The sequence below is a fragment of the Suricata suricatta genome, chromosome 13 (assembly GCF_006229205.1).
Source record: "Suricata suricatta isolate VVHF042 chromosome 13, meerkat_22Aug2017_6uvM2_HiC, whole genome shotgun sequence".
Lineage (NCBI taxonomy): Eukaryota > Metazoa > Chordata > Mammalia > Carnivora > Herpestidae > Suricata > Suricata suricatta.
The window spans coordinates 8023685-8047782 of NC_043712.1; the positions used below are offsets into that span (position 1 = coordinate 8023685).

At 50.6% G+C, this 24098-nt stretch overlaps 1 protein-coding gene across 7 annotated transcripts in view; it reads right to left on the reverse strand.

The window, feature by feature from the left end:
• RALGPS1 (Ral GEF with PH domain and SH3 binding motif 1) overlaps positions 1–24098 on the reverse strand; it is a 242937-nt gene that overhangs the window by 209624 nt on the left and 9215 nt on the right. For all 7 annotated transcript variants that reach the window (XM_029920466.1, XM_029920465.1, XM_029920461.1 and 4 more), the window contains 2 exons: positions 9252–9373; positions 5773–5880 (listed from right to left, as the gene is read on the reverse strand). In XM_029920466.1, the coding sequence (XP_029776326.1) occupies positions 5773–5880; positions 9252–9308 (165 nt within the window). In that variant the 5' untranslated portion in view covers positions 9309–9373. Of the gene's footprint in view, positions 1–5772; positions 5881–9251; positions 9374–24098 lie in introns of those variants that run through there.

Here is a 24098-nt window from a genome sequence, read left to right on the forward strand (position 1 = left end):
TCACTCTATTTCTTGGGTTTTAAGATAATAAATGTGATCTGTATCATCATCCAGTGATGACCTATTGTTTGATGGGTTTCAATCAATTCCAAATATTGCTCTTTGAAGCTCGAATGGTCCCATCACTGGACAATGGCTCCTTCTTCCTCTAGGCAGCTCCTGAGTCCTTGACATGACGCTCTTGGTCCTCAAGCGCTTCCTCACTGGTACTAAGATGTACACGTCCACCTTGCACACTTCCTGTCCTAGACCTAGAAGCAACCAATTCCCTGGGAAGCCCCAGTTTCTCTCAGCAACAAATGGTATTTCAAGACCACAGTCTAGAATTCACACTGATACTTCCGATTCAAAGTCAGGACACTTTCCCCTAACTTACCCACTTACCTTCTTCTGTATTACATCTGGATCTCCTTTCCTCCATGCTGAACATCCTGGTCTCCAGGACACAGGGTATACGGGACTGCTTTATCCCAGACTTATCCATTTCCTTTATCCCACATTATTCACACAGCAGTCTCAGAATAACAATACTAATGCTACCACCATCAGGGTAATTACTGAGCAAAGTTGTGAAAGTTTTGTACATGTTCTCTCCATCCTCCCACATTTTTTACAGTTTACACTAGAATCGTCACACTGAATTTATACACGGGCAACACAGCCATCACATGCCGTACCTTCTCCCTTGCCTGACTCGTCAGTCCTGACCCTGTAGTAACTGAGTGCTCGCTGGTCTTCATCAGTCTTTATTGTGATGTTTCTCTAATCATTTCCAAGAGCTGAAGCTTGTTCTCTGGTAGATCTCAGGAAGGGTTCAAGGAATACCATTCTCTGAAGAATAATATTCTGCATGTCCATAATAGTCCATGCCCTTAATACCTGAAAGTCAGTGTTGCTGGATATAAAATCTTAAGCTCACATTATTTTTTTCCTTGATTTATTTGATTATATTATTTTGCTTTCTTTTGGCAAAGAGTGTTTTGGTCAAACATATTAATGGTAATCTAATTATATTTCTCTCAATCATTTTATGTTGCTTACATGTTGAAAAGAAACTATTTTAGATATACCAAGTAAAGTACAATATATTTTTAAAGTAATCTCAGGGATGCCTACATGACTTAGTCAGTTAAGCGGTTGACTCTTGATTTCGGCCCAGGTTATAATCTCGTGGTTTGTAGGTTCAAGCCCTGCATCAGGCTCTGCACTGGCAGTATATAGCCTGCTTAGGATTCTCTCTCTCTCTGCCCCTCCCCTGTTCACATTCTCTCTCAAAATAAATAAACTTTTAAAATAATAATAAATAACATTAAAAAATAAAAGTAATTTCAACTCTTCTGTTTAGTGTGGCTACTAGCAAGGCACCTGGCAGGCTTAGTTGGTTGAGCATCCGACTTCAGCTTAGGTCATGAGCTCATAGCCTGTGGGTTCGAGCCCCGCATCAGGCTCTGTGCTGACAGCTTTCTCGGAGCCTGGAGCCTACTTCGGATTCTGTGTCTCTTTCTCTCTCTGCCCCACCCCCACTCACGCACTGTCTCACTCTGTTTCTCAAATATAAATAAATGAAAAAAAATGTTTTTATGTGGCTACTAGCAAATTTTAAATTGCATATGTGATATAGAGAACCCTAAAAACTCCGCCAAAAAACTACTAAAATTGAGAAATGAATTCAGTAAGGTTGCAGGATACAAAGTCAATGTACAGAAATCCATTATATTTCTATACACAAAAAATAAAGCAGCAATGAGAAATTAAAAAAATAGTCCCATTGATAATTGCACCAAAAATAATAAAATACCTGTGAATGAACTTAGCCAAGGAGGTAAAAGACCTGTAGACTGATGAAAGACAGTGAAGACAACCTGGCTCATGAACTGGAGGAACAAATATTGTTAAAATGCCCACAGCACCTAGAGCAATCTACAGATTTAATGCAATCCCTATCAAAACACCAATAACATTTTTCACAGAACTAAACATAACAACCCTAAAACTTATATGAAATCACCAAAAAAACTCCAAATAGCCGAAGCAATCTTGGAAAGGAAAACCAAGCTGGAGGAATCACAATTCCAGGTTTCAAGTTATACTACAAAGCTGTAATGATCAAAACAGTATGGTGCTGGCACAAAAACAGACACACAGATCAACAGAACAGAACAGAAAGCCCAGAAACAAACCCACAATGATACAGTCAATTAATCTTTGCCAAGAACATGCAGTGGGAAAACGGCAGTCCCACAGCACCTTGGAGGCCCAGTCTGTGAAGCAACTTACTTCACCTTCAGTCATGATCTCATGGATTGTGACTCTGAGCCTTGCCTCACTCTCTCTCAAAAGTAAACTGACATTTAAAAAAAAGAGACAAGTCCCTTTAACAAATAATGTTGGGAAAACTGGACAGCCACATATAAAAGAATGAAACTGACCACTGTCTTACACCATACATATACAAAAATAAACTCAAAATGGATTAAAGTCCTAAATGTGAGACCTGAAGCCGTAAAAACCCTAGAAGGGAGCACAGGCAAGAATTTACCTGACATCAGCCATAACAACACTTATATACATCTTGTGAGAAAAGGGAAACAAAAGTAAAAATAAACTATTGGGATTCTGGCAAAATAAAACGCTCCTGACAGCAAAGAATATAATCAGCAAAACTAAAAGACAACATACCGAATGGGGGAAAGATATTTGCAAATGATATATCCAATAAAGGGTTCGTATCCAAAATACATAAAGAACTTCTACAACTCAACACCAAAAACCCAAATAATCCAATTAAGAAATAGGCAGGAGACGTGAACAGGCGTTTCTCCAAAGAAGACATCCGTATGGCCAACAGACACATGAAAAGTGCTCAGCATCACTCATCATCAGGAAAATGCGAATCAAAACCACAGTGAGGCATTACCTCACACCAGTCAGAACGGCTAAAATAAAAAACATGAGAAGCGACAAATGTTGGCAAGGACACAGGGAAAAAGGAACCCCTGGGCCCTGCCGGTGGGAACGCACACCGGGCAGCCACCGCAGAAAACAGTATGGAGTTGCCTCAAAAAATTAAAAAGAGAACTACCCTATGATCCAACAACCATACAGCTGGGTATTTACTCAGAGAATATGAGGACACGGGGCACCTGGGAGGCTCAGCTGGTTAAGCATCTGCCTTGGGCTTGAGTCATGTTCTCTCGGTGTCTGCGTTCGAGCCCCGCACCTAGCGGTCAGTGAAGAGTCTGCTTCAGATCTTGTGTCTCCTTCTCTCTCCGCCCCTCCCCCAACTCTCTCACTCTCAAAAGATAAATTAACATTTAAAAAAAAGAATAGGAGAAAAGTAATGTGAAAGGATATGTGCACCCCTGTTTACTGAAGCATTACTTACAAAAGCCAAATGAAAGAAACAGCCCCCTGCGCATCAGCAGATGAGTGGATAGAGAACACGTGGTATAAGTATATGACAGAATACTACTTACCGGGCCAAATAAAAGAATCAAATCTTGCCATTTGAAACAATATGGATGGACCTACAGAGTATAATGCTTAATGAAATGAGTCAGAGATTTCATTCATACGTGCAAGTTAAGAAACAAAACAAACGAACAAAGGGGGAAAACAGACAAAGCAAAAAACAGACTCAACTGTAGAGAACAAACAGATGGCTCCTGGCGGGGGAGGTGGCGGGGAGAAGGGAAAGGTGAAATGGGAAGGAGACGAAGAGGATGATGAGTACTGAGTAACGCGTCGAAGTGATGGGTCCATGTACTACTGTGCACTTGAAACTAATACAACATCGTGTGTTAACTATACTGGAATTAAAGGTTTTAAAATACATAAGTAAATAAAATAAAATACACACGTGGTCCAGACTATATTTCTGTTGGACGTTGCTGCCCTAGAACATCAGCCCTGGTTTTAAATCCCAGATAGACAGTGACACTATCTGTGTGAAGAGGTGACTTTTCTCTTTAAGAACTGACTTGCTCATCAGTATCCTGGTAATAATAAATATATCTAGTTTATAAGGCTGATGTGAAAAGGAAATTAGTAATACATGTAAAACACTTAGCGTTAAGACCTAGACACGGTAGGTGAGCTCCCCTCATCCTTAAGGTCCAGCTCTGGCTAAAGAGTCAGGAGATGAAGGCTTCAGACCTGGCTCCGCCCACACCTGGCTCTGTGATCCAGGCAAAAAAAAAAAAATCTCTTAGATCCTTCACTTCTTCACTAAGAAATCGGGAGCTAACAGGTCATGATTTCACGGCTCCGTGCTGACACCACGAAGCCGGCCTGGGGTTCTGTCTCCATTCTCTCCGCCCCTCCCCCTGCTCATGCTCACTCACTCTCACTCTCTCGCCTGCTCGCTCGCTCGCTCGCTTTCAAAATAAACAAACATTTAAAAAAAAGAAAGAAAACCAGGAGCTAATAATGTTTCATTGAGTTATTCTGAAGACTGAATTCTTTCAGTCAGCGTGCCCTAGCTGACTACCTACTATGAGCTGGGCATTCTTCTGGGCACTGTGGAAAGAGCAATGAACAAGTCAGTTAAAGTTCCTGTCCTTAAAGAGTTTCTATTCTGATGGAGGAGATGGAGCACAAAAAAACTATGATTATATAGCCTGTGATGGTGGGTAGTAATAAGGAACATGCAGCGGGAGCAGGGTGAGGGCAGAGAGAGTGATGGAGAGGGGCCACTTCCAAGGACAGGGACAGAGACAGGTAGAGAAGAGCCAGGAAGGGAGGAAAGGAAGCACAGGGCCCTGCAGCAGGGAGATGCCTGGTGAATCTGGGTCAGAAAGCAGGAGCCGGGGTCCAGCTGGGGAGCAGGGACGGGGGCAGGAGAGGAGGCTTGGCCAGACCCCAGGGGGCACTGGAGACCTCGGAGGAACACCGGGTCTCATTCTCCTCCAAGGCAGCTGCTAGAGAGTTTTACACGGGTGTTTATGTGATCCCTTGGCTACACGGAGGGAGGTGACGGACACGCCAGGCTCAGCAAGGAACAAAATAAGCATGGAGGCCGACAATGGCGGACCGATGAGATGCAGCCCCATTAGCTCCCGCCGCACCCTGGGAAACACGAAACCTGGTCCGACACAGGGACGGGGAGGAGAGGGCGTGGCGGGAGACCCTTCAGAGGTTGCGGGGGGGGGGGGGTGCCTGCAATTAGGCTCGAGGCCACCCTCAGAGCGCAAAAGGCAGAAACCAAGTCCTGGCAACAGGCGGAGCCAACTCTGCCTCTCAGAGTCCCTAACCACACTTGTTGAAGAAAAAACAATTTTTTTAAATTATTTTTACAAAATACTATTTTCTATCATTGTAGAGAACAGTCACTGTAAAAATGTACAAGGTACAAATAAGCAAAAAGAAGATAAACTAAATTCCAATTAACTATTACTCTACAACAAGAAACTACAGTAAATAACGCTTGACTATCTATCTCCAGGTATTTATGACTAGTAAACACCGGATCTAGACCTCTTCCTATGCAAATATAAGTGACATGCTTTTTACAAAAGGCACCGTTCTCTATTCGTTGTGCTGTGACGCTCCTTTCACTTACTGTCCACACATCGTGCGCATGTGTCCCAGGATGGTTAATTTCTGGACTGACGGCATGTGTTTTAACGCTGCTTGGCATTTCATAAAGAATACTCTACCCCACGGTCCCTGTTACAGGGCATGTGGCTTGTTTCCAACCGGAGCAACTCCTCGCTGCCCCCCGCATCACGCTGCCTTGGCGCCCAGCCCCCCACATCTGTTGTTATTACTTACAGCAAACTCCTCGGGACTCACTTTCAAGACGTCGAAGACAACGGCATCGTAGCTCTTGCTGGCATAGTCGCAGCTCTGGCCCTCCAGAGAGTCTGAGCTGCTGCTGCCCTGTGGGGGACAGGGAGAGAGGTGCCGCCTGAGCAGTCGGGCCGGCTCCAGCGTCACGGACGCCCACACCCAGGACGGAGGACGTGAAGGTGCCAGAACCGTGCAGCGGCCGAAGCTCCTGCTGCTCGCTGCTTTACCCGGTCCCGGGCGCCACGTTAGGTACTTTGTACCAACACTCTGGTTTCATTCTCTTAAGAACTCTCTGAGCACACACTCTTTTTATTCCCATTTTGCAGATTAGGAAGCAGAGGCCATGCCACTTCCCCAAGGTACCACTGCTAGGAGACTGAAGAGCCAGGAGGTGAAAGCAGCTCTGTGCCGTGGTGACGCCAGACACGTGCCCTCGATCATGACCCTGACCGCTTCCGGCCCGCTGTGTCCCCGCTGGGGCGAAAAGGTTCAGCCCACTCCCCCTTCAGAGAGAAGGGGGCGTCCCCGTCTCAGGAGGCCTGAGGCAACCATCTCTCTGTCTTCTTACAGCTTTCAAACATCACCTGGTTTCATCTTTGTTTTTTTTCTTGATGTCACTGCAAGAAATTCTTACACAAAATGTCACACTGGCCCTCAAGGCTTATTTCATGTAGGGGCCATCTGGAATACAGAGCCCGTTAGCTGATGAGGTGAGAGGTAACAGCTGGCCTTGGAGGCGGGCAGAAAGTTCTACGTGGTGGAGCCCCTCACTGAGGAGAACGTGGGGAGTCCAGCATGTAGAGAAAGGGTCTCCCGTAAGAGAGCAAGTTAACACTCCCCAAACGTGGCAGCTTCATGAAACCCAACACCGTGTGGACCCCAGAATGTCGAACACACCTTCTCTTTGATTTTATCTGATTTCAGCAAATTCTACTTCAGGGAATCCATCAAGCTTAACACCCCAAAACTGTGCCCCGTTCATAAACGGTTTGATTCGTCTCAACCCATGAAGAGGGACTTTGTGGTTTCCACTGACCTCAGTGTCTTGGACCAGGATTTAGAGAACACGCTTTAATTCTTCTTTATTTCACTCTTTCCAAAATGGCTATATCTGGAAAAACTTTGCAATCTTACTGGGAACTATAGTATTTTTAGGCCAGTGAGGGAAACCAACAGTCAACAACTGAAAATGTGAGGTTAAAAGGAGGAGCAGGCACGTAAGCCTGTAGGTTTCAATAGGCCTGTGTCATTTAAAGGTTTTACACAGGAGGCCACAGGCCCAGAAGGCTCAGGTGACCTCAGGAAGTAGCACGTCGTGGGGGGAGGGGCTCTCAAGTCAGGCCCGGTGGGGACGCCAGCCGGCACTGGCTGCTGCCTGACCGCACACAACTCACTTCACTTCCCCGTCTCTGCAAAACAGCGTGTTGGACCTCCTCCCCAGGACTGTGGGGCGGGCTGTAGAAAATGAAGCTTGCAAAGCAGCTGGCCAAACACCGCCCCCCCCCCCCCCCGGAGACGCTGACTCAGGGGCCCGGGTTGGCTGGGCACGGCTATTTTAAAAGGACCATGATTGGGGTGCCTGGGGAGCTCAGTTGGTTTAGTGTCCGACTTTGGCTCAGGTCATGATCTCACAGTTCATGGGTTCAAGCCTCATGTCAGGCTCTGTGCTAACAGCTCGGATTCTGTGCCTCCCTCTCTCTGTTCCTCCCCCACTTGCACTGTCTGTCTGTCTGTCTGTCTCTCTCTCTCTCTCTCTCTCTCTCTCTCTCTGTCTCTCAAAAATATGAACAAAGATTTTTTTTTAATTTTTATTAAAAAAAAATTCCATGAATAATGGGACAGTCTCCCCCGAGGAGAATCTGTGCTAAACTTCTGAAAGTAACAAGGCTAATCCCGAGTGTCTCTGGAGTTGGCAGTTGGCCGGAGCAGGTGATTACAGGGTGAGTCACTCTGCACTTCCACAACCACCTTCCAGAAAGCAGAACAAGTCAGGCGACAGGGTGATTTCCCTCAGCACAGTGTCATCGTGACCGAGAGCACTGGCTTGGGCCACAGAGGCCCGGCTCTGTATCCCCACCCACTGCTGACCAGCCGTGTGATGTGAGCCAGTGTATTCTCCCCTCTCTGCCTTAGTTTCCCCATCTGAAAACTGGAGGTGAAGCACACACACACCATCAGGTCAGTGTGAGGATCAGTGTGATAATGCCTGTGGAACAGGCAAGGGCCTGGTGTGTAACACGCACTGGATTACGGGGGGGCGGGGGGCATTCAGTCACCAAAACTGAGTACCTCAATTGCACATGTGTTCTTTCACTCAGTAGCTATGGGGTACTTGCCATGTTCCAGACACACATACACACACATGTACACGTACATACAGACATCCATACACATAGTACGTATGCACATGTGTATGCGTAGGTGTATGTATATGCACATACACACAGGGGTCAGAAAAGAAAGAAGTTCTACTCGAGATGGAGTATAAACTGTAAATGAAAACAGAAGTCTGATCCCTCCAGGTACCGAACACAGCCCCTCCTGGCACTTCAGGCGTCAGGACGTCCCTGGTCCGCCCTGCATCTGCCCCAGACACGCACACTCATACAAGGGGCCGTATTTAATCCAGTGCTGCTCCAACTACAATCAGGCTGGGGCTGACGAAAATGCAGGGACTTTACCTAAACCTATGACGGCTCCATCAGAGAATTTTAAAAGGTACTCACAAGTCTGTTTTCAGAGGCAGAGATCAAAATAAGGCCTTTGCTAAAGGCTTCTAAGATGAGTTGGTGCCTGTAAATTTCTAGCTGATCACACGGGATCGGTTCAAAAGCCCAGCTCAACTGGGAGGCGCGTGCAAGTGCACAACACTGAGTGTTCCCTGGCCAGCTGGTCGCAGGAGCCACGCGTCACTCGTTCGGCAAGGCGGCATCCGCGGGCCTGCCCCCCACTCCTGCTGGCGTGCCTCTGTCCTGTCACTGCACGGGGGAAACAAGCTCCCCAAGCCCCAGGGCAGGGGCCCCGGCCCAGGCCGCTCTCAGACCACCAGCCCTTCCAGCCGTTTCCCACCGAGGAAGGTAAGTAAGAACACTGAGCCAGTTGGAAGCACTTCTGTCTGACTTCACTCTGGAATGTGTGACTTATTTACCATCGGCAGCAGCTTTTCTTGGGAAAGATCGGATCCCATCTTGCCACCAAAATGGAATGTGGCACCTGCTATGACTGCACTGGGCAGGTGACTGTTTTTCTTTGAAGAGAACCACTGCAGAAAACACACGGATCCTCAGGGCTGACTGCCTCCCACACCTCACGCCTGGCGGGGCCGGGGGCCACGGGCGCGCTAGGAATGGTGGTACACATGGAGCCCTGTTGCCTTGCGGTCCGTGGCTTAGTGGGAGCCTAGGTCAGCCGAAAGGAGCCCCCCTGCCCCCCAAATGCCCCAGCTCCCACAGCCCCTGTACCTGTGGAGTGGCAGAGGTGACCAACACGCTAGCCATCAGACCATTCCTCTTGTACATAGTCTCCGGGCCGCAGGGAGCTTCAGGGCAGCCTCCGTCGGTGACATAACCTGCCCGGAGAAGTCCTGCAAGGCAAAGGGGCTCATAAAAACCAGCTTCGAACCCAACTTCATCCCACCTGCAGGGGGAGTTATGCGAGACTTGAGCAGAAGACCCTGGGGGAGACCTATGTAAGCAAAGGTTTTAAGCCATTGGCCTTCAGGCTACATATTTCTTGGGCTTGTATAGGTTTTAATACTTTAAAAATTCCTCAAGAACCTTTAATTAGAAGGCTTCACGTGGAATTCCAGATTTCTAGCCTTTCTTGAAAACGAAAATTTCTGGCAGTACTGGGCCCACATTCCTACAGGATGACCATCAGCTGAGCGGAGCGACAGCAGCCCCTTGCCCTGGAGCAAGTGCCCTCCAGACCACATCTGCCCTGTGCACCCACTGGGGGCCCGCCTGGCCCTCTCAGGCACGAGAGTCTGTGACCTTTGTTTTAAATGAAAGCAGGAAGAGAAGACAAACTGTTTCCCCATGCATGAGACCGGTTCATCGACAGTAATGTGATCATGGCTCATGCTCGTCCACTGCTCACCACGTGCCGTGCACTTCACACACAGTGACCCCGCTCACGCTCACCCCTGCCTCAGGTAGTCCTATATGTCCCATATGAGGTGGGAGGGGGTAACTCGTGCTTTGGGGCCTCTGCTCACGCAGCCCCGCCTTCCCATCGTCATTCAAGACCCTGCTCCGATGTTGCGTAGTCCGGCCATGGAGGCTGGACCACTCAGACCAGAACCCAGTGCTCTCGTGCCAATGCCTACATTTCTCCACTAGAGCACTTATCACATCACTGACCAACACAGAGCTGCAGCCAACACTTCTTCTGCTTTTTAGCAGGAAAGTGGCCAGGAAAGTAGGGAGGGTGTAAGAGGGGAAGGAAAGGAGAAGGTCAGGGTACCAGCCAGCAGCCGACCGCATTTGTGCAGGCCCGAGATGAAGGTCCCCTGAGCTCAGTAAGGTTGCTGTGGTGGAGTCAGAGAGAAGGAGACAGACTGGCAGACAACAGGGACAGCAGATCAACAGAAACCGATGGGGAAGAGCGACCGGGGAGGACGAGCGGAGGGTGAACGGCGTGTCCCCCATCGAGGGCAGGAATGGGGCCGTGCAGCACCTCTAAGCAGAAGATGAATGGAAGCTGGGATGTGTGCCGAACCCACGGTGCCTGTGAAAACTCCACCCTGGAGAGCAAGGCGTCTCCCGAAGCTCACGGGGGAAGACGGTCTGGAGGTGGATGGAAAAGATCTCCACCAGGCCTGTGACCCCGCTGGAGCCTCAGCCACAGGGCTCATCACAGAGCAGCGCGTCGGCACAGAACCGAGTCGCGCACCCCGGAAGGTCCGAGAGCTGCTGGCTCTGTCCGCCCCGATCTCCAAAGCACGATGGCCACTGCCTCACAACCGCTCCGCCATCTTCCTCATCGGCCATCTCCTCCTCAGTGACAGCCCGTGAGCCGGCCACCTTCCTGCCTTTCCTCCCCCAAACGCTGAGAAGAACCAGTCTGAGCCACAAATGACATTTGGGGGTCAATCGGGGACAGGTGAATACGGATATTTCAGATGATATCAAGCTGCCATTAATTTTCTGGGGCATGATAACATCAGTGGGGAGACTGAGTAGGAGAAAGTCTGTCTGGGCGATGTGCGGAGGCAGAGTTCAGGGCTAAAGTGAGCTTGCAATTTAGTTTCCAGTCCGTCTGCAAAATACATCGAAGTAGAGATAAAGCAACTATGGCAAAATGCTAACACCTGACATCCACTGACCTGCGTTCACTGCCCTGGTCCCTCAACTCTTCTGAACGCTTGATGACTTTTATACCAAAAAGGGGGGTGGGGGAAGCATGGGTCGGTTAAGTTCAGAGGAAGAACTGAGCAGCAGAGGCCAAACTCCTCTTTCACAAGCAGGGAGAGGGGTCGGGCTGAGAACACTCACTGTCCATCCCTCCTGTCCTCGGAGGAGCTGTGCCTGTGGTCACCCAGGACCCCGAGCCGCGGCCGGGGCAGGTTTGGAAGGCAGCTGCGCGAGCGATGCCGAGACACATTTAGCAGAAGAAGGCATATGGATGGCAAAGGAGGGGAACGCAGAGCAAAACCCCAGTGAGATAGCGCTTCGCACCCACCGGGACGGCTGTAATGAAAAAGACGACACCAAGCGCTGGCAAGGACACGGAGAAATGGAGCCCTTACACGTGGCCGGTAGGCAGGTGTGCACGAGGTACAACTCCTTTGGAAAACAGCTTCGTAGTTTCTTAAAAAGTTGAACATACACTTATCAAATGACCAGCAATTCTACTCCTACGTAGCTACCTCTAAAAACAAAAAAAAGTGTATATCCCCACAAAGACGTGTACATGAATTATTCATCAGAGCCAGAAGCTGGAAACAGTCTAAGGGCTCCTCAAGCGGTGAGTGGATACACAACGTGATATATCCATACAGAGGACTACTACTCAGCAATAAAGAAATGAAACACTGACTGATACAAACTGTAACATGAATAAACCTCAAAAACATTATGCTAAGTGGAAGAGGTCAGACCCAAAAGACTGTACTGTAGGATGCCATTTTTATGAAATGCCCAAAAAAGGCAAATTCATGGAGACAGGAGCACATCCGTGGTGGGTTGGGGTGGAGGCGGGGCGGACTGCATGAGGGCTCAGGCATCCTTGTGAGGTGACGGAAACGTTCTAAAACTGGATCATCACGACCGTCACACAGCTCCGTAAACTCACTCAGAGTCACAGAGCCACACGCACTTGGAGTGGGTGAGTTTTACGGTGTGTAAATTACACTACAATGAAAGCAGCAGCCACCAGCTTGCTTCATGAATGGCGACCTGAACTCACATGTTTAACTGCTCCTTCTACATCTCTTTGAAATAATCCAAGAAATACTAAAATAGTAAAAACAAACTACATTGGCACATGACAAGAGAGAAGAGTTATTTTTTTTAAGTTTATTTATTTGTTTTGAGAGAGTGAGAGAGAGCGTGCATATGCAAGCAGGGGTGGAGCACAGAGAGAGGAAGAAAGAGAATTCCAAGCCTACAGGGCAGAGCCGAACATGGGGTTTGAACTCACAAACCGTGAGATCATGACCTGAGCTGAGTCAAGACTCAGACACTTAACCAACTAAGACACCCGGGCGCCCCGAGAGAAGGGTTATTAGTAAGCAAAACCCCTCTGAGGAATTCCCAGTGCAGAAGAGACAGGACCGAGACGGGGAACCAGCCTCTGAAGCAAAGGGAAGCCCTGCCAGCAGTCAAGCGAATGGCGCCTTCCCAAAGGCATCTCATGAGAACCTAAAGACTTCACAGTGGGAAATCCAGAAACAGAGGCTAAAAGTAAGGCTCAAGAGCTCAAAGGAGCAGCACAAGACCGGTTCAAGCTGCAGGGCCGTCTCAGACCAGACAAACCAGCTCATATGGGCTGGGAGTCGGGGCCAACCCTGCCAGGCTCTCTGTGCTGGAAGCAACCAGCATGTTGGATGGACCCTGTTCAGATCAGCTCAGGCCAGACGGAAGTGACTCAACCGAAGCCTGACAGAGTCACCATGGGAAGAGGGCATGGGAGACAGCCAGCCGGATGCTCCTTGTGGATGCAGCCTGCTCCAGTTTGGGGCTGGTGTGGGCTTCGGTCCTTTCACGGTATGCCTGGCACTCTGCGGGTCTGCCCCAAGGGGGCTCCAACATGGAGCCCAAACCAGGGGTCTCGGCTCTCCCCACTTACCTGACACCAGGAACTCTCACATAGCCCTTCAACACAGGGGCCACATTTCGTTCTCACGCCCTCTTCCATGACGGGTCACTTGCTCACCCCCCCGTGTCCCATCTGAAGGACACCGCCACCTCTGCCCATTTCTCCAGCATCATTGTGGGGGCGCGCTCGGTGCCCCTGTCCAACACCGACAGCACGCACACAGGGAGCGGCCACTACGCAAAGCTGGGCTGGGCGCTACATTTTTCACTCATTTTGCCTTCAGGACAACCCCACGCAGGGGAGACTCTTCTGGAAAACTGAGGCACCAAGAGGTGATGTAACTGACTGCTAGCTGAGCAGTGGGACAGCGGAGTTCAAACCCTGGTCCATCGGTAACAGCGCCTGGGCCTCTCCCAAAGCCCCTGAGGACCCTGTGGGAAAATGCATGTAAAACACTTGGCCCAGGTAGCCACAGACCAGGCACTCAATCCCGGTTACTGGTCACTGTGAATGTCAAACTAATCCTACAGTTCTATTCATTTATGTCTATTCTTTTACAAACAAAAAACTAGCTAAAAGAAAGCACAGCATCACACTCTCTGTGACACAGGCCTCCACTACAAAAACTGGGTTCCCAGCTGTGGGCGCCAGGCCTCCAGGGGGCAGAGGCAGAGCCCAGGTGTCTGCGTGCAGCTCCTCCCCCAGGGGGCCTGAGCTGCCGCGCCACGACCCCTGGCCCACCTAGAGACAGAGCCTGTCAGCCACAGCGTGGTAGCCCCGCACCCCGCACAGGCGGCCTGGGCTGGAAAGAGACAGAGCACTTGTTTCAGATCGGACTCCTGCAAGTCTCGCCACGGACAAAAGTAGCCTAACTCATGGGCAGCATGTCTCAGACAAGTGATATTTCACATGATAAGAAAAAACAGGACCAAGCATAACAGAACATCTTTCCAGGGCCCAGAGGCACCCCCACCCATCTACCTTCAGTCCCTGAGGCCTGGCCAGGCCCCAACTCCTCATTAGGGACCAGACTCCTATCAAGGGAGTCAGCCCTGCCTATGTCCCTCCTTGAGAACGGCTTCTCCGTCCCGTGGGAGGGCCCCTGATGAAGGCGACCATGCCTCCCAGACCAGACGGACTGGACCAGAGTGGCCCCCTGATCCTCCCGGGAACTCGGGACCCTGAGATGCCAGTCTCTTCTGGTCAACCAAACTGAGACCCTCTGCCCTCACATGTACAGGGGTGGCCAGATCCGGCCTGCGTGCAGGGACAGTCGGCCAGGGTGCCAAGGGAGCAGATGCACAGAGAAGCTGAAGGCAGAGCCTGCGTCTGAAGAAAAGGAGAGAGGCTACCTGGCTCTCAGCCCCGGCTCTGCGCTCGGTGTCAGGCAGCGAGAGAGGCTCTTCCAAAGACCCTGACCAGGGCCGCTTCAGGAGCTAACACCAGGTCCAGCCCAAGGTGACAGGAACCTGACCGTGAAAACACAAGGGTCTCGTCCGACCCAGGCTCATCGTTTGTCAAGCTCCTACTTCACCCGGGCGTTGTGCTAGCCACGGGCTTCTGTGTTTCTGCCTCGGACGCTTCTGGCAGCCTCGTGGGGCCTCTGGGTCCCTTCTCACAGAAGTATTTTTAAATGCATAAAATAAAATTATACAGGAAACCAGTTACACAGGATTACCCAGGAAAAAAACTGTTTTAGAATACAGCTATTTAAAAATGATTTGCAATATAATAACATATTTCTTCATGTAAGGGAATGAAATAACCCCTGCATGAAATAACCACATCTATTGGCAGGTTTAATAACTACCATAATCTGAACATAGTTATGAATATAGGTATTCTAAGAGGTCAATAATTATTATGTGATATGGAAACACCTGTGATTTTTATTGATGACAAAGTCCCAAGTACTATTATTATTACAGTGACTCACTCTCTATATTAGTAACTGAGAGAAATGCCAAATTTCAGTGAGGAGTTGGTGAAAATAAAGATGTCATATTTTTCCCATCAAAATTCAGAGATGCCTGGTTCAGAATCTCTGTTCTAGGCACTAGGGACACAAAGCCAGCAGGCCCTGCTCCCAGAGAACTTATATTCCAGTGTAGAAGTCAGAAAATAACACCCATGGGTCAGGGCGCCTGGGTGGCTCAGTCAGTTAAGCCTCCGACTTCAGCTCAGGTCATGATCTCATGGTTCGTGAGTGCTGACAGCACAGAATCCTGCTTCGGATTCTGTGTCTCCCTCTCTCCCTGCCCCTCCCCCAACTCATGCTCTGTCTCTCTCAAAAATAAACATTAAAAAAAGGAAGGAAGGGAGGGAGGGAGGGAGGGAGGGAGGGAGGGAGGAAGGAAGGAAGGAAGGAAGGAAGGAAGGAAGGAAAAAAACACAGGGAAACAAATAAGATAATTTCAGATGCTGAGGAATGTCTCCAAAAACTAAAAGAGGGTGGAGGATGGTATTTGCCAAGTGGTCAAGGAAGGCCGCTCTGAGGATGTGAGATTTGAACAGAAAGCACAGGAAGGAGTCTGCCCATAAAAAGCAGCATGTGTTCTTTGTAGAGGGCACAGCAAGTGCAAAGGCCCTGAGATGCACGTGAGCTTAGCATCTGGGTGTGGATAGAAGGCAGTGGACAGACAGGCCGGTGGGGGGTGGGGGCAGAGCCTGAAGGGCCTTGATCCCCTGGTGGTGGGAGTGTGGGTGTATCTGGAGTGCAGTGCAAACCCTCTGGCGTTCTAGACGGTTTGGGCAGGGGAGCGATAGGATTCTGAGATCACGCTGGCTGCTGGACATAGAACTGGATGAAGAGAGACAAAGTCGGAGCCTCGGCACCAGCTGGGGTAAGAGAGGACGGCGGCCCAGACTGCTGGCCACAGGGATGGGGGATGGGCCTGGGGGAGGGAGATTCTGGAGGGAAACAGACCAGACTTGCTGATGGGCCGCACGGGAGGGGAGAAGGAAAGAGGAACCATGAGTGACCTCTAAGTATAGAGCTGTCACAAGTGGGTAACTGTTCGTTCATCCACTCGTCACCCGCCCGGCCCACTGGAGCAGTTCTGCCCTCTGGGCCCCACGGCGCCGTGGGGAGAACTCCCCATAAGCAGATGCTCACAGGCCACGGGCCGTAACAGATCACTGGTCCACCCTGGGGGTCCAAGAAGACATCGCTGACAAGCATCCTTGAACTGGGTCTCGAAGTACCAGCAGGAGCGTTTCTAGGAAAAGGCGGCCGAGGGTGAGGAGGGCGCCCTGAGCAAGTGCGGAAGCCTGGGGCGTGAAAGGACCCCCAAGGTGCCAGTGTGCCAAGTTCCCCTCCTCACCTGACCCCAGCCCAGGTCCATCCTAACACACAGCAGCCAATGAGCCAGGCAGGGACCCGCACAGAGTTTGTTTTCAGGGACCGCCCTGATGCTACAACCACAGCCACAGAATCCTGTGTCCTGGTCACTCCCTCATCAGTTCCGCAAACTTGGTGAAACTGCCCAAACCCTGCTCTGGGCAGAGGAATCAGACCAGCCCGTGGCCTCAAGGAACTCACACACCGTCATCTGCCCATGATTACCATCCTGACAATGTATCACTTTGTTTCAGGTTCTAAGGATTTCCATGCATTGACTGATTTTTCTTTTACAGGTAAGAAAATGGAGGTGCCAATGATTGATGAAACTTGGGGTGCACGGACCATGGCCCCTGCTGGCCACGGGCAGTCTGGCAGGAAGGTAAGGGCTGCAGCTTTCGAAGCCTGCCTTTTTAATCCGAATCACACCAAAACCCCATCTTTCCATCCTCCAACTCTCTCACCACCCCCCCCCACACACACATGCTGCTGATGCCTCCTTGGAAACCAAAACACCGCGGAAGAAAAAGCAATTCTCATGACGCAACTTCGCAAGAACGTGGCAATTGTCTCAGAACCGCAGAACAATCCCTCATCTCTTGCTGCCGTGTGACACAGTCTGCTCTTGCGTGTGGGCTCCCGGAGAGGGGAGGAAAATCCCATATGCTGTGCTGGTTTCCTTCCAAACCTTCAGAATTCTCCTTCAATGTTTCAGGTTCAGGAAACCGAGAAAATAACACGAGACCGTCTGGTGCAGACCACTGTTGAGAAGGCAGAATAACCACTTTTTCCTAAGCGTATGGAGGTTGTTTCAAAGAAAATACACATATCCAGGAATGTTCAATTACAAGACAGTGATCTCTTCCAAATGTTTCAGACAAGCGTGGAAACGGACCTGGGGCTCTGCTTCTGAGGCCGGTGCTGCTCTCCGCAGACTCGGCGCGACCTGCCCCACCTTCCTCGGGGTGGGACAGAAGCCTCGACAAGACGCATAGGAAGGAAACAAAGGGTTCTGCCCACAACCCCGCCATCACTTCAGGAGCAGTCGGTGTACGTACACACACACACACACACACACAGCATGCGTGTTTCATCGGCCCAAAGGCTTCCCCGCAGGCAGCCATCGCCACGGTGCCGGACCACGGGCCAGCAGGGCTGTTGGCTCCCGTCCCCCTGACCCTCTCCCGGCCGGCCAGACCTCTGCTCCTGGCAAGCAGGCACGTCTGGCGGCCGCGGCCACATCAGCACATGTCAGACTTGAACGCCATCGCTCACTGCGGCGTTCCGCGCCTCCACCCCACCCCCCGCCTCTCCAAGCCACCCGCCAGATGTTCACCCTCCGACATCCCACCTTCTCACTGAGGGACAGACAGTGGGCCGGGGAGGTGCCACCGCACAGGGCCTCCGTGGAGGAGGAAAGCAGCAGGGCGTGGGAAAGAGGGCTGGATTTAGGGATGGAGGGTCTGCAGGCCTCACAAAAAAAAAAAGGGACAAAACCGTGAAGCCGGGCACCCAGAGAAGAGCTCGGCGGGTGTGTTCCTGGGGAAGGGAAGCCCCTGCATTCACGGGGCTACGGGAAGGCCCCCCCCGCAGACAGCGCCCCACTGACTCAGGTGACAGGGGCGGGCTGAGCGCCCCCCACCACCCACGCCCTGTGCCCTGGAGGCCGGGAGGCAGAAGAGGACACGGCCCACCCCCGTCCCAGAAACCTCAGTCCCATCCAGGGGCGCCTGACCTCTTCAAGCAGGAGAACTTCCTGAATTTCTTACATAAAAGTAATACACACACGTGCTGAAATTATAAAAAACTAAATAAAAAGGCAAGTCCCTGTCCCCCACAAACCCTGGTCCCTGTGCCCAAGGTCACACGGTTCACTTAGGGTAGGGCAGCATGAGGCACACATCCACACATAAAAAGAGATACAAGTAACTGTACAAATATACACATAAATGTACTTAAGAAACGATCCTTTTTAACACTAAAAAAAAATTAGTTCTATTTTTGACATCTATTGACTAAGAAAAACCCTTGGTAACAAAAAGCTGTTGTAAATCACTAACACATTTAAATTAATCCGCGGGCTAAGAATCATAGCAATATCTACATCCACTTGGAACGCTGTGAGATGGATTCAAAGCACCCGTTCTGCCGCCTGACGGAGCCGGGAGCACAAGTGGATCAGGGGAGGCCCCAGCAGCCCCGGGTTCGACACCCCTCACCGCCCGCAGGCTCACGGGCCACCGCAGGCAAAGGCCTGGGGGCAGGAAGAGGCACCGGGTACCTCTGTGGCTTAGAGAACAGACAAATCAGGATTTGAATTCTCACCTGTCACTTACTCTGAGCCCTGGGCTCAGCTGCGCCTTCCTTTCCTGCCCCGCCTCACAGACGGTGGGAGGGGCGGCCTGGAAGCGGCCAGTAAGCAGCAGCCGCGTGCTAGGGCCCCTCAGCACACCTCACACCCCGCAGGGCTGGGCAGACGCGGGCAGGACTCTCTTGGCAGGAGACCACAAGACATCGCGCTGAAGCTGAGGCACCAAAAGTAGTGTAAGCGAAGAATCTACACTTCTCATAAAAACAGGAAAGGTTCTCACAAGGAAACTAATCCGGAGCACCCAGGTGGCTCAGCTGAGCCTCCAACTTCGACTCAGGTCATGATTTCACAGTTCATGGTTCGAGCCCCATGTCGGGCTCTGTGCTGACAGCTCAGAGCCTGGCGCCTGCTTCGGATTCTGTGTCTCCCTCTCTCTCTGCCCCTCCCCTGCTCATGCTCTGTCTCTGGAAAATAAACAAATGTTTTTTAAAATTTTAAGATCATGCAGAACCATTCAGGATGGAGCTTAGGACAGCCTGGGGTCTAAAGGCAGGAGGGGCCTGGGCCCCAGTCAGGGAACACCTGGCTCGCAAAGGGACAAGAATGCCCGAGGCTCCCGGAGGTTGCTGGGGAGGTAAAAGGAAAGGCAGGAGATGCAGACGGGGGTTTTCTGGGAACTCACAGTGACTCCTGAGCATATTCAGGTTCAAAATAAGGAGTCAGGGGGGCCTGGGTGGCTCAGTTGGATGAGCGTTCGGTTTCCGCTCAGGTCACGATCTCATGGTTCATGAGTTCGAGCCCCGCGCCAGGCTCTGTGCTGACAGCTAGCTCAGAACCTGGAGCCTGTCTTCAGATTCTGTCTCCCTCTCTCTCTGACCCTCCCCGCTCACGCTGTCTCTCTCTCAAAAAAATAAATAAAACATTTTAAAAATTATTTAATTAAAAAAAAACAAAATAAAGAGTCAGTGGAGGGCAGAACATTAAAAATCCAGGAGACGGAGGGAATGCCTGACAGCACGTCTCAGAGAAGATGGCGGGTGTGGGCCTGCGGTGGCTGAAGGCCAGGGGCACAGGCAGCCACGGCCGAGACCCTGGCTGGAGGAGGAAGGCCCTGGGGAGACAGGAGAGCCTGGTGTGCACAGGGGGGCGCCCCCGCCAGGAGGCGAGGGCTCAGTGACATCCCTCAGGACTAGACACTTTTACCCCACAGGTACAACAAGAACCAGACCACACATCTCCTCCAGTGAGGACCTGCATGACCCTCTGGACACGGAGCTGTCACAGGCCGGGGGACACTAAGGAGGCCTCACGACTAGACATGGGAAGGACACTGGACTGAGACAGGAACAGATAAAGAACATTGTGGGGAAAGTGGTGGCATCTGAGAAAGGTCAACAGTCTTCACTCAGAGCACTGTCCCTATGTCACCGCATCACCAAAATGAGTCTGGCAACAGCATGATGCCAGTGTAAGCTGTTCACACGTAAGCTGGGTGGGGGATGTACGTAACTGCTGTTTACTGTCTCCAACTCGTCTGTGAGTCTACAGTTATTTCAAAATAAAAAGCTAAATTTATATTTTTAACATTTACTTGAGAGAAAGTGAGCGTGGGCATGTGCGCCCTGAGCAGGGGAGGGACAGAGAGAGGGTCCCAAGCAGGCTCTGCACTGTCAGCACAGAGCCCGATGTGGGGTTCGAGCTCATGAACCAGGAAATCGTGACCTGAGCCAAAATCAAGAATCGGATGCTCAACTGACTGAGGCACTCAGGCACCCCTAAAAAGTTAAATTTAAAAAGCAATCCTACCCCCTCAGCTCCCACCCCACTCACCGCCCCCAACACACGCACAGTCTCCACAACCAGACCTGACACCCGGGTGCGTCACCTCCCGAGCCAAACGACAACTGAAAGTTGTAGCTCTGGGGTGCCGAGCATCAGGATTTCACACTTTACACGTGGGCTGAACATACGTTATCTACGGTAGACAGAGGATGGCGCTGGGGGAGCGTTTACTGTGAAGAGCGGGGGTCCCTCTCTCCTTAGTTCTTGCCAAGGGCAGAGGAATGGCCGGTTTGACTGGGAACAGTCCAGCTCACTGACCGGGCCACGTCCGTTCAGACCAAAGAGTCACACACCTGTGCAAGGCCCCTCTACCTCCCACTGCTGCCGGGATCCGTGGGACTCCCACACACCCCCTAAGTGTGCCTGCCTGGCCTGGACCCCAGGCCCAGGTCAGGCTTCGGGAGCACAGGAAGCCCCAGTGGACAATGAGCTCATCACTTACTTCCGCCAGCTTTGACTGGAGAGCCCTGTGCCAAGACTGGCTGGCTCAGGAGGGTCATTTAATGCAAATTCCCCTTTGCTGTGCTTCCTCGTCATCCGGATCAACTTCGGAAATATCAAGGTGAAGAACAGGTTGGCAGAACAGGACGCCCACACTCGGGCCTTCCTGACAGATACCACTGCGCCCGGACTCATCACGCACAGCCTGGCACTTCCCACGGAAAGAGGAAGGAAGTTGTCCGCTCGGAGAGAGGGTGGGCGAGGTCGGGCTGGAGCAGGAGAGGCAGAAGCCTCTGGGCGCAGCACGACAGAGCCCAGCAGGAATAGAGGGGGCGCCCGGCGGGGCAGGGGGAAGAACATCCCTGGTCCTAGACCACCTTCAAGTACCAGCCCACGCCTGGCGGGGCGCGTAGCAGGGGGGTCCAAGGGAGGGCACGCCAGGGCGCACAGAGAGAGTCACATGTTCGCCACAAACCACAGAAACAAACCTTAGTTACAAGACAACATACTGGGTCCACACATCTGCATTCCTCTCACCAAATCTTGTTAAATGAAAAAAAACACGAATAACGAGAAAGCAGTTGCAGTGTTGAAATACGGGGAAGAATGACATCACCAAACCAGAAATTAAGAATTCCTAGAAGATTTGCAGGGAATGGAACTGGACAGAGGAGAAGCTATGAGTCTTAGACATCTGGCCACAAAATCAACGGGCTCCTCAATCCCAAACACAACAGCCAGCTAGAAAAGGCAGCGGCTTGGGAGCCTACCAGCCGGATGATACTTACAAATTAACTTGAAAAGAAATGCACAGAAATGATTTGAAGCAAATTATGAAGTTCTCCTAACAAAAAAGAAGACAAGTCAAAGGAGAGACATTTCACTCCTCTGAATAAGGAGACAATATTGCAAAGACATCAACTCTCCCCAACTGATCTATAAATAAAATACGACGTCACTCTGAATTCTAAGGGGATTCGTTTTGGAATTCAACAAATTGATTTGAAATTTCATCTGGAAGAATAATTTTTAAAAGCTAAGAAGTTTTGTTTTTTTTTTAAAAGGGCATGTGATGAGAAGTGACCCGTCCTGCCAGGAAGCCACGTGGATGATGTCAAGAGCGCAGGGAGATGAGCGAATGAGCAGGACAGACGCAGCCCAGAACACAGGGTCAAGTACACGTGAGGATTAACATCTGGGGGCGCCTGGGGGCTCAGTTGGGTGAGTGGCCAACTTCGGCTAGGGTCATGATCTCACAGTTTGTGGGTTCAATCCCCGCATCGGGCTCTGTGCTGACAGCTCGGAGCCTGGAGCCTGCTTCGGAATCTGTGTCTCCCTCTCTCTCTGTGCCTCCCCTGCTCATGCTCTGTGTCTCTGTCTCTCAAAAAATAAATAAATGTTAAAAAAGAAAAAAGAATTAGCATCTGGTCGTGATGGCATTGCAAACAGCAGGCAGGGACGGATCACTTACTAAATAGCGACAAAATAATTCGCTATTCTCTTGAGGGGGATTTGTCTAAAATATCACCCAATATAATATATATGAATAAGATTTTGATAGATTAGAGATTTAGCCAAATATAAAATCCCCATAAACATACCAGACGAAACACTAATCATTTTTTTTTTAAATAACCTTGGGTGAAGAAGTTCTCTCTAGGATGATTTTAAAAAGCCAGAAAAACGAAGGAAACCACTGGCAGATTTAACGACAATAATAATTAGAACTCTGCATAAGAAAAGACATCAGTGAAGCGCCCGGGTGGCTCAGTAGTTTAAGCATCTGACTTCAGCTCAGGTCATGATCTCACTGCTTGTGGGTTCGAGCCTATGTCGGCTCTATGCTGACCACTCAGAGCCTGGAGCCTGGTCCAGATTCTGTGCCTCCCTCTCTCTCTGCCCCCTCTCTCTGCTCACTTTCTGACTCAAAAATATAAATGTTAAAAAAAGAAAAAGAAAAGACATAACGGGAGCGGCTCAGTCGGTTAAGCCTCCAACTCTTGATTCCAGCTCAGGTCCTGACCTCAGGCTCTGAGACGACAGCGGGGAGTCTGCTTGGGTTCCTCTCTGTCCCCCTCTCTCTCTGCCCCTTCCCTACTCATTCTCTCCCTCTCTCTCTCCCTCCCTTTCAAAACTAAACAAACATTTTTAAAAAGACATCAAGAAAAAGATGTAAAAAAAAAATGGGGAAAGTGCATCTGAAATGTCACGAGAGAGAATGTAGGAAGACCTCTCATCTGGAAGGAATTCCCCAGGAGCCTGGCTCGGCTCTCGGCAGACACGCGGCCCCGGCCAGGAGCCTGCCCCCTAAGTCCCAGCTGCCCACCTGCAAAGAGAGAAGCCACCAGCAGCACCTTTCTCACACGCGTGAGGCCGACACAAGATGCTGTTCGCGAAGCACTTCGCCCAGTGTCCCAGCAAAGCAAGGAAACCATCAGACAGGCCACCAACCAGAGAGAGGGGGCCAGCAAGGTCACTGACTGCACCGCTAGGGGCAAAAAAGGGAAGAAAACACCAGACAACCTCATCGGTGTGTTTCAGCACGGGCAGCTGGAGCTCGTCCACTCAAGGGGACCCCAAGCAGCGATTTAAAAGGATGTGACAGATCACTAGTTATGGACAGAGAAAGATGTCCACAAATTGAGGACACAGCCATCCTTATTATATTAGTTCATTCAGCACGTATTTCCTGAAAGTCTAGTGTGTGTCTGGTCCTGTTCTGGGTGCCGGGCAGAGTCAGAAACCCCCCCCCGGTACATTCTGGTGCAGGACGCACACGAGACACACAGCATGCAGGGAAATGCGAGTCAGCTGTGGTAAGAGGGAAAGCAGGGCAGGGGCCTAGGCTGAGAGGGAGGGAGGGTGCGATTTTAAATGGAGAGGGTTGAGAAGGGCTTTCACTGAGAAAGGGACATCTGGACAAGCTTCCAAATCTGTAGGCACACATGTGGACACACGCACACAAACATGTACATAAAGACACACACTCGGCTGTCCTATCATCTCCTGCTAACGGTGTCACTGCACACCACTTTTACTTTCTACTTTTTGTACACTTCAGTGTTGCTCCATTTCTTTTTAAATGAGGGATAAAATAAGGCTATGAGCTACCCA